Here is a 13946-nt window from a genome sequence, read left to right as displayed (position 1 = left end):
TATCGCAAGCTACCACAGACGAAATGCCTTGACGTCGTCTTGTAGACGGAGAAGGAAGTCTTTTGTTTCCTTGAAAGCGGTTGAAGATTCTTCAATTTCCTCTTCGTATTCTGTGTCCGTCTCTTCTATCTCTTCTACATACTCTTCTTCTATTTCTTCACGTTCGCTTCCGTCAAAAACAATTTCGACGTCTTCCTCGTCGCCAGAGTCGTCAACTAATTCCTCTACTTCGGTTTCTTCCATTACCTCTATCTCCTTAGAAGAATCATTTGATTCGTCAGGATTGCGGACTGTGCCGGCTTGGTCGCGGTAGCCACAGTATTTGTGTGTATAGGCTTCTTCCACGATGTCCGCATCTTCACAAAAATCGTCGACGATGCTTTCTGACAGTGAACAAACTTTGTTCTCGTCTGCATGGTTATCAGAGTGAATGGATTCTCCTAGTAATGCCCGTCTCACAAATATCTCCATAAGCGTCATCTTTTTCGCTTTTGGGCTTCCATCCTCTCGTTGTTTCACCTCTGGCGACTTGTCATCCTCGTCTGTGCCATCCATCACCGCTCCATTGTGCTTTTGATACCAATACATTTGCTTCAAATAAGTATACAGTTCGGACTGTACAGGACACTTTCGAATCATAGAATCAGCGTCAACATCTTGGTTCTTGTAAACAATAGGAATGAGTTTCCGGATTTGTAGATCATACTCTTCACGAGTTTTCGGATCCTCTTTGAGATCAAAAATGCTTTCAATGACTTGTTCGTCGTATTCTGTCTCATCTTCATCCTCTTCTTGATCAAACGAACCATTTTGTATATGCGGAGCGTTGCCGGCTTCTCCGACATCAGTACTGCCGGGGATTTCACGTTTGACTATCCAGTCTTCGCCACGCTCTAACCGACTATCGCGTTCATCCTTTCTAGCTTCGTCTGGATCGAACTCGTCGTGCTCGTTCACACACTTCTCGGAGCCGTCCGAGTGCAGGAGTGTTGATCTCCCTGAAAATTGGTGCGAGCGGAATAACATATCCTGTCTCCCACGCCCATTGTGGCAGATGTCGAGCGCTTTATGAACTTGAGAAATTGCATCATGATGAATATTGATAGCGGTTGCTTTCTCCCATTCTGGTCCGGAGCTTACACCCAACGCACGTAGCGCGTACTCTTTGAGAGCATCGGAGCTACGGACTGATTCATCAACATCTCTTTCGGACTCGCTATCATAGTTTTCCTCTGTCTCGTCACCATTGTCATCGATAGATTCTTCATCGTCGAAAGACGATTGGTTTGGTCTATCGGAAGTCTGCTCTCTCGAGAGAGCACGGCGCGCATAGATTTCCATGATACTTCTAGTTTTGGCAGCAAGCGGCAATTTATTTTGGTCCTCTACTACTTCTTGAGCATCGTTCACTTCTTCTGTTACAGCTCCATTGTGTTTCTGATACCAATACATTTGTTTCAGATATATATAGAGCTCCGACTGGACAGGACATTTGCGAATCATGGAATCAGCGTCGACATCTTGGTCTTTATAGACGATGGGAATGAGCTTGCGAATTTGACAATCGTATTCTTCCTGGGTTTTAGGGTCTTCCTTTAGGTCAAATATGCTTTCGATGATCTGTTCGTCGTACTCGTCGGTATCATAAATTTCGTGGCAATGTGTGTCTTCTTCGTCGTCAATTTCTTCCTCTTCCTCAGCGTACTCAGAAAGGTCGTGCTCTCTCTCGATTACTTCCTCCTCATGGAAAACATTTTGGCTCCCAAAATTCAGCGAATTCCCCCCGGACATCATTTATCTGCACCTCTGCTTGAGGGCAAATATTGAAATACAAAGAACGGCGTTAACAACAGCGGCTCTCTTTCCACGCTTCACCTTGGTACCTGCACTCGACATGTATTTGTGTCTGCAGATAACTAACCGTAGAGAGGGGAGTGTCGATGTCCGAATGCTGATCCTAGAATGCAGCTCGGAGACGAGTTCACTATCACCGTCAGTTCCGCGGATTCAAATTGTGACCATTCACTCATGCTTCGAAGAAATGACCTCTACTATGACTGAAATTGTCTTTCGACTGTTAATACATAATATGCCTTGCTCCGATATGTCCATTTTTGACGTCTGATTCTCTTCATGCGACACTTTTAGGTCACACTTTCCGAGATGAAAGATCGACGTCCAATCACGTGGGCGATATTCCGTCGGCCACAACAACTTGCGTACATCTCCTTGCCAAACAGAGCCCTTCGCAGGACTCGCTGCTTGACCCTTCTAATATTGCTTCTCCATGTAATTGTTACTGCTAGAAAAGATGGTTGCGCCTGAATCATACCATTCAGCCAGCAGGATAGATTTTGAAACAGTTGTTTCGAAGCGAGCGAGAAGGCCATTCAAGACGCGAATGCTCTTGTAGCTGTATGTTAGATGAGGATGATATGAACTCGCCTGCCTCTCTAGATCTACAAATTGCAGCTGGCTCTTGCACACGTCACCCTTATCCGATCTCATTGCAAAACCGTTGAGTGCTGGCAGCCCTTGAAATGGTGTGAACTATTTCTTAGATTTTTGGCTTGACGAAAAGAACTAACACCCTGAAAAGCTCTTTTAGTTTGACCTTCACTGATCCGTGGACCAAACGATTGACTCGAGCAGGCATTTCCCGACTGATCCATGGCTGACGCACAACGCGACTCCAGAAGTGTACCATTGTGGACAAAGCCCAGTCGGGTAAAAGCACCAATTGATGCGTCGTGTCAATCGAACGCTGTTGCGACTGTGCCACTAAGTTTCTCCGTGTATGGGGATCTCGGTAGCTCGCAGGGTTTTCAATCACAACCTTAGGAGTGTTTTGCCCAAGGGCCGTGGTCATAGTAATATTGTAAGGCAGAAAGCCGCTTCCGTCCTCGATCAAGGTCACCAAATCGGTCGGAAAGACGGACGCTGCCAATATATCCACCATACGCGACCAGCCAAGTCCAAATTGCTGCTCTGCTTTGGGCAAAACATTCAAAAGCTGTTTGGACCTTGCGGAAGAAGCCGCGCGCTCGATCACTTTCGTATGTACCTTCCACACTTCTTTTTGAAATTCAAAGCGTAGCCGTTGGAAGTCTTCTTCCTTGATGTTATTGGTAGTTATGGGCTTCTCGTCCAACTGCTTCGTGGCGTCGCGTATTCGCGTTTGATAGTTGGGATACTCGCATTGGAAAAAGTCGCGCCAGTATGTGACACAATCCCGAACGGCATAGTCTTCTTCCATCAATCGTTGACTATCCGCATCTAATTCAACAGTTACTGCTGTTTCTTGGACGTCGTCGATTGTTTGAATGCTGTTGGTGGCTTCGATGGCGCCCAGGAGGACGGCCACGGAGAAACAGTAGTTCATGTAGCCCCACCAGGAACGTACCGAAATATGATCGCCATCATCCGGTTCGTCTTTACCGATCGCCAATCGGCCTGAGCGCTGCTGCCAGTCAAGTTGGGCGCCGTACGCCCACAACCAGTGATACTCGTTGGTCGACCCACTGGATCCCCAAATGGCGACGTCCGGCTGAAGATTGAGCTTAGGGAAAAACAACGAATCTTCCCATTCCTCGATGAGATAGCGTAGCAGTGCCATGCGACCACGAACGGAATGTCCATCGACGTGAAGGGTTGTTGCATCAACGACACTTGCCTCACCTTTGGGTGATTCGACCTTGATAGACCGTAAGGTGGCAATGGACGGCAAGATGTTCCAACCACGGTCGGCAAAACAGGTTCCATCGAGGAAGGAAGCGTCACGTTTGCCGTTGCTTTCGACGACAGCAGCGTACGGCTTCCCGGTGCCAATTTGCCAGGCATCCCAATCAAACTCATCCTTCCGGAGGGTACTGGAACAACGCGTCCGATCGTGTGTTTCCGTAACAGCTCGACTGCCACTCATAAAAAGAACGAAGACCCTCGCCACCGAAATCATTGCTCCATATGACGTCTCGATCCTAAACTGCCGCTTCCTATTTTTGTACACCATCTGTTGCTATTGTTTCTTTCAAGACATGACCTTGGATGTGACTTTCTGTGACGATGTAAAAGAGCACGTGTTCACGACGAAGGATGCCAATCCGCGAGTCGATTTGGTTTTTCCAAAACGGAATCGTCAATCCGGTCTCGCCTTGTAGCCATGCGATTTTTGGTTCCTCCTTGACAATTCCGAAACGCAGAATAAATTTAGAAATGAAGTTCACCGTCAAAAAGCGAACTGTAATTAACAGTAAGCATATCGAAAGAACCCTCTGTTGTTTGTTCCTCTGCCTTTGGTCTACACTACCATGTACACGTGTTCTAGCTAGGTATCTCACTTTCAAACACATCTCATTTTGAACAATCAGGCGTTTTGTCACATCAGACATATGGAACGTCTGAACGTGCCTTGCGCAATGCTACATGAACGTGCCGTGTCCGAGAATATAGAAAACTGCAACGATAACCGACTAGAATCGCACTAGAATAGCACAAGATCACTAGTGTAGTTACGAAACAGAGCAAAACACAAATTATACCATTATCTGCCTGGGCAGACCAGTCTTAGTCTAACGTACATATGACAGACGCTTGACGTGGGGTTTTTCTAGTCCCCTCACATTGGAACTATGACACACATAGGACGATGTGTCCCCTCAAAACCACAACGGGAAAAATAGAGGCACACACACACGACGCTGCATGCAATATAACAAATGCAATGCAATTTGTCCCAACCAGAATGACGGTCGAGAACGGGAAAGTCGGCAAACCCTTCAATAAACCAATGTCACCACAAAATTTGCCGTATGAGTTCTTGACGTTTCGGAGCAGGCTGGACCTTTGTAAGAACATCAGCCAAATTCGTATCCGTAGGTTCATACGCAATCTTGATAACTTTCGCGGCAACACATTCACGAACAAAGTGATATGCAATGGCATTACTCTTCTTCTTCAACATCGACTCCGGAGCTGTAGTATTATAAACCACAGACATATTGTCGCACAAGACTCTTGCAGCACCGTCGATAGGAATACCCATCATACGTAGCTTATATCGTAGACCTTGAATCATCTCAGTAGCGGTCTTAAGTGCAACAAACTCGCTTCCAAAAGTAGAGGTCTCGACTGAATTCTGGCGCTTAGAAAACCACATAATCGGAGCGCGATTCACATAAATCAAAACACCTGTACGAGAACGACGAGTAACACGGTCTCCCGCATGGTCAGCGTCAACAAACGTTGTAATTTCAACGGCCTTACCGCGAGGTTGCGGTGCATTTGGAGGAATCGGTTCCTTAACATCACCGTAAAAGTCCGTCCAGTCCACATTTTCCTTAAATTGGTTGTTGATCACAGCATAAGTATCATCGAAAACCAAGCGTGACCGATTGTGAGATTTCAAATAAGCAAAGACATTGAAAACAGCAGGTAAGTGTCCCTCGCGCGGCATCGCAAGAAACGAGGACAACATAGACACTTCGCACATGATGTCAATTCGACCAAGTTCAACTGCCCATCGTAATACTCCAATCAGTGACTGAAAATAATTAGCGCGATCAGGATCGAGAATAGAAGAAACATCTAACTCGGGGCGATAACTGGTCGACATCGGAGACGAAGCACGATTGCTTAACGCCCTTCCGATTTCATGTAGATCTCGTTCAACATTTTTCACGGCTTGTTTAACGTAATCCGTAGAACTCATTGACCATCGCTCTTTTGTCGGATTATCCGGCAACGAGAATGGCGCAATATTAGCTCCTAGATAATGATCAGGGGGCTTGATTGAATCCGGCTTCAACTTAAAATGCTTTCCAATAGAATCTAGGATACTTTTCGGATCTGAACTGATACAAAGAAAGTCGTCAGTATAAATCAACACATATTCATAATGTTCCGTACCGTCGGCCTTTTGAGCTGGACGAAGCCACACATCTGGATCAGCCAGGCACGAAATGAAGTTAAGTTCCTGCATTGTCGAGGCCAGATGAGCGCGCCAAGCAGCACCACTGGACTTTAAACCATACAAAGCTCGAACGATGATCGCATACTGATTCTCGCATGACGGTCCAAACTCAGGACCACAGACGGTGTAAACCTTTTCACGGACAGGTGCGTTCAAATACGCATTTTGGGCATCGGCACCAAGGATGTCCAGGTCATTAAGAGCAGCAACAAGGAAGGCAAGACGGACACTATCGCGTGAGACGACACTGGCATAGGTGATTGAGCTTGGAGGATCCGTTACATGTCCCCCGGCGACGAGTCGGGCTTTGCGAGTGAAGTCCATTTTCACATCGAAAATCATGTGACAGGGAATACGAGTGTGACCGACAGGCTCAGTGGCTCCAGGATCAAGGATCTTGAAGGCCGGCATGACATTTTTCATTTCCTTTTTGATTGCGTCGGCCCATAACGAAGTGTTAGTGTCCCTGTCAATTTCGAGAGCTTCGCGAACGGTTTTGGGAATACGTATACCAAACTTGTGCGTTCGCTTTTGATAACGAGTTTTCACAGCAGAGACAATGGTATCTCGCTTACGAAGAGTGTGGGGAACCCACCACGCAAAGGCAGGCTCGTGGACCAACTTGTTTGCAACGGCATACTCAGCGACTTCGACAGGGTTAGATTCTTTCAGATCTTTAAGCGGCAACCAAGAGACGGATCCATCTTTCCACTGTACGGACAGTTTCCATCCCTTGGTGGTACGTCGCATATGCTGGTTGCCATTACGATCAGTGACATAAAGGTCGTCGGGAGCAACGGCAGAGCCATCCTTCCGGTGATCAACAATCTCATCTAAAATAAGATGGCAACGTCCTTCATTGTCAACCTGAGAATAGATGTGCTCGGCAATAACGTTAGCAGCAAACTCTTTGACAACACCATCATTAAACTGTACCTCAAGGACACGAGAGTCGAGGATAGGATTTGCGTTCGAACGGCCAACCGGGTTGCCGTCGCGGTCCTTTTTACGAGCAATAACTTTGCCGGTCAAAAGAGTGTCCCCTACAGGGAGTAATACTTCAGCATTGATATATTGATCGAATGCATCATGGTCATAGTCGTCGGCTTCCGGCATGGTAGCTTCGTCCCCCGTCGAGTCATCCGAATAAGGTTCAAACTCATCGGGGTCGCCAATAAATACCGGAACACGATCTGGATTGCCAAACTCTGTCTTAATTGACTCATCAAACTCTAGCTGCCGTTTCTTTACAGACGCTGAGTTGTGATCGGCAACAGACAGTGGGGAGTAAGTAGTACGAGCAAGTATTTGTCCATTTGCAGCAAGAACACGAGCACACATTACATGTCCAATATCATGAGACGGTCCAAGCCATCGATTAAGCTTGCGCTTGTCTTCCGGGAAGTCTACCGGATCATGATACCAAAGCCATTCATACCACGACAATTCACACAAATGGGAAATATCCGACGCATCGCCGGAAACTGCCGTGTTAGGCACATCATCATTCAAAGCATAGATGTCGTGAGCAATGGAAGACCGAATATGGCCTTGTAATTCCAAACACATATCCCACAAACACAGTGGGGCTCCTGACTTTGTCATTGCTGTATTTGTCATTCGTTTCAGCGCCTTAATCGCTGTTTCGGCACGGTTCAACCAGGGAGAGTAAGGCTCGATCTCTAATGCATGGGCGCCAGCTGAGCGCACCTTTCGACGGAACTCGCCATGGGTGAGTTCCTTCGCACCATCCGATATGACTGCAGCTGGGACACCTTCGCGATGGAACAACAGATCCAACGCTTCATGGGCTTCGGCTTTAGATTTCATGGGGTAAGCGCGTGTCCAGTCAATGTCATTGACAAAGACTTGGGCACACGTATTTCCACGCAATGATTTAAGCTTAGAAAACATGGTGTCAGTGTACAAATTCGTTCGAAGATGACGGAATCGTAGCTGCGAAGTAACCGGTTTGACGCGTTGCACGAGAGCACGATTGATAATGTTCTTTACACCGCGCTGTGTGGTGACGCGTAGGGTACGTTTGGCAGTAGCCAAGCCAATGTTCCAACGATGAGCCAACTCCTCAGGGCTGACTATGTAACGATGGTTTGACGATTGGGCAGAGCCAATGACAACAGTATTCTGTACGGAAGTCACAAAACGAGCGTCATCCAACGAAGTGGAGACGGACGACAAGGTCTCGGCAAGGGCACATGTTGTCGTAACAACACTTGTAACAGCACGGACAGTACGACGGGATTTACTCGGAACAACCAGACCACGGGTATTGGTGCAATGCTCCTCCTGACGGGAAAATTCCAAAGAATGAGGGTCCCACACAGGATTGTCGTACGTCATGACGAGGTGAGTACAAGTATCAAACTCTTCGCGACGGGGCTTGCGAGAGGGCAAATACGAAATGACGCCATCAAGCATCAAAGGCAGACGAACATTTTCGCTGGGGAAGAAGATGGAGTGTGAGGACTCCGTGGGCTTGCGAGTCAAAAACTTTGGGCACTCATCCACCTCGACATCATCGATACGAAGCTGGTTTGGATTGATCAGGTTGTGTTCCATTTTTGGAAAATGCAAAGCCTGATTGAAAACCAAAATAAAAGTTTCGTACGTGTGCGGGTGGTCGTAAGCAACAGCAGCGGACACAATGGGCACAGAACGGGCACGTCCGAGCGTGGATAGAAAGGGGCTCACGTCGACGGTACGATGAGTTTCTTCAAACACAAAAGCATGTCGACCGACACAACACGTATCGGCATGCGAATCCAAGTCGGAGCGAGACAGATGGCCCGTACCAACCGATTGGACAGACACAACAGGGCGAGTAGACACAACAGAAACATTTCGCTGGGACATATTCTTGCCAGCAGAAGTGTTAGAAGACAAAGTTGTGTTGTCATCATGACGAGGACGAGTATTTCGATCCGTGTCATTGGAAGTATCAACAGCAGACGCATTGCGACGACGGTCACCATTACCATTTTGGCGCAAAGTGTGCACATGGCGACGCTGTTCCGCATTCATGGACTCATACTCCTCGAAAGAGTAGTAGCGGTCGGTCATACCGCTTGTCGAGCCGTTGTTAAACGGTTTACCTTTTCCTCTACCGCGACCGCCGCGACCATGACGACCGCCGCGACCACCGCGGCCACCTCTCCCGCCGCGACCACCTCGGCCGTTACCGCGACCACTGTGGCCTGTAGAAGCAGAAGAAATGTTACGAACCTGGGCCTGGTTCTGTTCGTCAATAAACTCACTCAAATAATTGACAGTAGCTTCAAAATCATTTTTCAACGCTGTAGTGGCACGAACGGTCGCAATTGCCGATTCGAGAGACGGGGCTTTAATGCGCTTCAAAAACTTGCGGACCTTGGCAGCTTCGGTCAATGGCTCACCGAACTCGTCGAGATCGGTGTGGGCTTGCTGATGAATCTCGGCAAAACGCTCGAAAGAAAAGTTTCGGCGCTCACCGCTATAAAACTTGTTTTCGAGGTCTCCCTCGGCCTTGTTCATGATCTTTGATTGGTTAGTCGGCCCAAGGTAATGAGAACGGAGGGCCAACCAAGCTGCACGACCGTTACGAGAACGAGCGTGAGCAGAAACCCAGCTCCAGGCAGGACCCCCATGGGTACAAGCCCGGATTACGGACCAAACTTGATTGTTATCTGCGGCAAAGTCTTCGCCATCATGCGGGCAACGAGCGATCATTTCATCGAGAACACTTGGGTACATGTTGTCCGGATCGTCCGGGACTTCGTCGTCGTCGCGGATCACATGGCGCAAAGGAACGCCAGTAGTTCCACGGACCTTGGAGAGATAATCTTCGATATTCTCGAAGGCTTCGCGGATCTTCTTGAGGTCATCAATCATGGAAGGAGCCGTGGCATCCTTCGACAGAGTCTTGTCTTCCTCCTCACGGCGTTTAATCTCCGCCATGGAGAGGACTCGAGCCGCAACGAACTGGCCTGGGATCGGACGAGAGGTACGCTTGAGGTGGCGGATATAATATCCGAGCAAGATCAAACGCTCTTCAGCCGTTGGAGAAATGGCGACACCGGAGCGGGGAATCACCGCTGGGGCGCCTGGCTGAGCGGCGTTGGGATTTGGAACGGTCCCCCCGGGACGACGGAGGGTGTTGCACATATCCTTGATGAACTTGTCCGTTAAGAACACGAAGTCCTCGACGGAAGTAATAGATTCGGTAATGGCGTCGCGATGAGACGCGTCGACAATACCAATCGCCTGGAGGGCGTTACGGACTTGAGCGAGAGCTGCGGCCATGGTGAACTTTTCACTTTCTTCCTGAGGGCGGGAAGGAACTTCGAAAAGAGTTTCGAGTTGAGCATGTGTTAGCGAGGTCGGCTTGGCATCACGGGAACAACAATAGTTTCCTTTGATCACTGGCTACGAGTTTTGCAAATATTTGGTTCGCATACGCTTAAATAGTGATAGCCGGCCTGATTGCCGGGTCAATAACTAAAATACCCATTGTGGTATATATATACACATTTGATAGCAAGAGTGGAGGAGCAGCAAATACCACTTGGTACGAGGTCCGATATTAACAATTGGTAAGTGGATGTTCGAAAACAGATCCTACTTAACATCCAAGCTTAGGATGCCGCTCGGGCTAGAGCGTTGAGTAAAGCTTCGGTAGAAGAAGCTCCATGGAAGCGTCCAACCATGGGGAGTGCCTTGTTTCAAGCCGCTATTGCAGACGAGAAACCCAGTATCCGATCGACACGACTACCACGTGGACCATTACGAGATACCGTCAGTATGTTCTAGGCCTCTGCAGGCGTCGGCGACTCGACAACAACATGAAGAGCCAGGTATTATGCTTGCCTCCCCAGGCACATTCGGCCTCGGCGCTTCCGTCAAAACACTCACAAACACCCAGACAATCACAACAAACTTATACCTTTGATCCCACAGGGGTACAGAACGAATTGGGTCTGATAAACTAGAAAACTGCAACGATAACCGACTAGAATCGCACTAGAATAGCACAAGATCACTAGTGTAGTTACGAAACAGAGCAAAACACAAATTATACCATTATCTGCCTGGGCAGACCAGTCTTAGTCTAACGTACATATGACAGACGCTTGACGTGGGGTTTTTCTAAATAGGCCTTGTTGGTGTCCTCGGAAGAAGATCGACGAACAGTCCTGTCAGGGTATCTTTTGCGAACGGGGTAACAATGAGAACAACCCGACTCGCTACAAACAGATCAGGATCCCTTACGAACTTGCTCACAACTCATGCGCACGACGCAAACCTAGTTGTAACATCATCCTTCGCAGATATAGCATGCCCAGCAGATTGACACCCGGCTTTGCTCTCGTTGTTTTACTGTTTCTGTGCACACTTCTCGAGCCCTTGTCCGCTTTTACCAGACCTTCCATATTGAGTTGTGGGAGCTCGCCACGCCATTGCTTCGTCGACAGCCGAGTCAGAATGGGATCCGCCGCCTCTTCTTCTGGCATGCAAACGCTACCATCGAACGTGGTGAAGTATTCTCAGGTGCCGAAACAGGGCGTCTTCACTGCCGACAAAATTCCCAAAGGCCTTTTGAAGTCACACACAACCAAAGCCGGTACTTGGGGCATGATTCGGGTCACCCAAGGCCAACTCGAATATCAAATCCACAACGAAGTGGAGGGTACTGAATCGGGCGGCACGCCACTAAAGATTGTTCTGGAAGGTCCCGACGGACGTGGGATTGTCGAACCCACCGTCAAGCACCAAGTCAAACCTTTGACGGATGATGTTCAATTCGTCGTCGAGTTTCATCGTGTCCCAGGAACCGGGGTCGTCGACGAACCACGCGAGGGTCTGGCGTGAAACGCTATACTCCCTACGCATGGGTACTGTGACAAACTCGGATGCGTCCCATTCTAAATGCTATGAATGATAGACATGTCTATGTAATCGTACCCTGGCGCTATTTACTGCTAATGAAAAAACTTGCCAGCCTCCTTACTGTTAATCGTAGATTTTCAAGTCCGTTGTTTCATAGGATGGTTTATTGGCCAGTGTCAATCATCACAACGCAAGTGTTACGTATACTCTTTTGACTGAATAAAAGTCCTCATTCTAGATTCACTAATTTCAAGGAAAGAGCCTCCGCAGTTGTCCTAGTGCGTAGGACGTTGAAACAGTGTTGTCGTGTTCAATGACGATAAGCCTAAATGTTTACAGTGAGTGTAGCGCAACGAGACGGACACGAGCAGATATTGTACCCCCGAAAACAGATCGGCGTCCCCGTGTCGTGCCGTTTCTTATCTGTCTGGTGTTTTCCCTTGGTCAGCCGAGGACGACAAGGACCAGCGCCACCCGACCCCCCCCTCTCTCTCGTTAGTGGCGATTGGTGTCAAACCGCGGTGGCGTCCCGGAGGACTATGTCATGCGAGAATCCACAATCGGCCAACCGTTGATGGTACTATTGGTAGCGTTACCAAAAGTTGTGGCCGTGTGGGTGTAGCATTGTCGCTTGGCGGGGCGAACGACATCGAGTTCAATCCAGCCTTCGTTTTCGTTGCGTTTGACGCGTTCGGTGGGTTCGTCCGTCTCCATACCGTGACTAGAATGGTCGGACTGGTGCGTCCGCTGTACTACTGGTGGATGTTGGTGTTGGTTGGCTGAGTGCCCCGGTGGGTGGCCAGCCGGATACCAGGTTGCCAGATCCGGCCAGCCTTGCAGCAGTACGGATTCGGATGGCGCCATCTCCGTGTATGGGTACGATGTTTCCGGAAGTCCCGGCAATAGGGACGTCACGTAGGTATCGGGCAAATGCCGGAGGGACTGTGCGGTGTGTAGCGCCCACTGCGAGACGACGCTGGAAGGTCCCACAAAGACGCGTCCGGTTTCCACTTCCGATCCCCGACGGGAATTGACGTTGCCGGTCCCACCAATGACACCCTTGGTGAGTACGGCGTGAATCGACGGCGGCAGGGCGGTGGGGGGATCTGCCCTAGCCGCATCGGTATTCCTAGGGTTGCTTGGGACGCGAGCGGACTGCGTCGCGACGGTGGCGACGACTTTGCGGACCCAAAAGAGGTTCCCGGCGGCAGCGTAGGCGTAAGCACTGCCGCGCTGGGACGAGGGTGGCACGAGTATGGTGCGTACGACGGCTTGTCGAAGGGCGGCGTAGGCGTGGGCCGACTGGAGCGCGACGGCTTCGGCTTGCGGCAACGTGAGCAAGCGAAGGAAATCAATGGGGGGATTGACGTGGGGGCCATCGAACCAACAACGTTGCACGACGAAGAAGTCTTGCGTCGTGGTAGTGAGAGTGTAGTTCATAGTGCAGAAGTACGGAGGTGTGTCCCAAAGGGGGGAGGAGATGGCTGGCTATACCTCTTTTTTTCGGGGGTTGTGTTGGGAGTTTGGTGCCGCCTTGTTGTGTGCCGTTGTCGCCCGCGCGTTGGTTTGCGTTTGGGCCTGTTTTCGCTGAATGTTCGGAGTGTTTGGTGGTAGGTAGGTAGGTAGGAAATCAGGGTGAACTCATTTCCGTAGGGTAGCGAGCGAGCAGGTAGAGAGACTTTGAATGGTCCAATGGGAGATCTGGTTTCGTGGTACACGCTGCCGTTCCTAGGCCATCCACATCACCGCCGTTCCAACGGTAGCTGTAGAAATCAACGCGCCACGCCGGGCGCGCGTCCGCGAAGAACGTGTCGCTGCTAGTCGAGTGCGAAATTGGAATCCGACGTAGAAAGACTACCGGGCGGTACGTGGCGATAGAGTGCGGTTTCGCCGCCCCGCCCGTTCGTTCCGTCGGGGAAAATCCGCGGACCGACTCGATCGGAAAAGGGACCCTCTCTAGCTAGAGGGAATCTGGCGGTGGGACGACAGGAATTTGGAATTTAATTCGATTTGCAGTTACTGTTGGGTACATACATGTGTTCCGGCATGGCGACGAACACGAAACACGCGCGACACGGTATCGGACGTGGGAAGT

The 13946-nt window shown here is 49.4% G+C and overlaps 4 protein-coding genes across 4 annotated transcripts; 1 reads left to right on the top strand and 3 right to left on the bottom strand.

Moving 5' to 3' along the window:
* Positions 1-9: 9 nt before the first annotated feature.
* On the bottom strand, positions 10-1791 carry PHATRDRAFT_46345 (predicted protein; the record flags this gene model as incomplete). Its single annotated transcript, XM_002180708.1, has 1 exon — positions 10-1791. The coding sequence occupies one exon, from the start codon at positions 1789-1791 to the stop codon at positions 10-12; it is 1782 nt and encodes a 593-aa protein (XP_002180744.1).
* A 742-nt stretch (positions 1792-2533) lies between these two features.
* On the bottom strand, positions 2534-4237 carry PHATRDRAFT_46344 (predicted protein). Its single transcript, XM_002180707.1, has one exon. The coding sequence runs from the start codon at positions 4007-4009 to the stop codon at positions 2558-2560; it is 1452 nt and encodes a 483-aa protein (XP_002180743.1). The 5' UTR covers positions 4010-4237; the 3' UTR covers positions 2534-2557.
* A 6985-nt stretch (positions 4238-11222) lies between these two features.
* On the top strand, positions 11223-12074 carry PHATRDRAFT_46343 (predicted protein). The gene has a single exon (XM_002180901.1). It carries the CDS (start codon positions 11300-11302, stop codon positions 11831-11833), a length of 534 nt encoding a protein of 177 aa, XP_002180937.1. The 5' UTR covers positions 11223-11299; the 3' UTR covers positions 11834-12074.
* Positions 12075-12388: 314 nt separating this feature from the next.
* Positions 12389-13345, bottom strand: PHATRDRAFT_46342 (predicted protein; the record flags this gene model as incomplete). Its single annotated transcript, XM_002180706.1, has 1 exon — positions 12389-13345. Exon 1 carries the CDS (start codon positions 13289-13291, stop codon positions 12389-12391), a length of 903 nt encoding a protein of 300 aa, XP_002180742.1. The 5' UTR covers positions 13292-13345.
* Between the last annotated feature and the right edge of the window lie 601 nt (positions 13346-13946).

The sequence above is a fragment of the Phaeodactylum tricornutum genome, chromosome 10, assembly GCF_000150955.2.
Source record: "Phaeodactylum tricornutum CCAP 1055/1 chromosome 10, whole genome shotgun sequence".
NCBI lineage: Eukaryota > Bacillariophyta > Bacillariophyceae > Surirellales > Neidiaceae > Phaeodactylum > Phaeodactylum tricornutum.
This window is presented reverse-complemented; position numbering and strand designations above follow the sequence as displayed.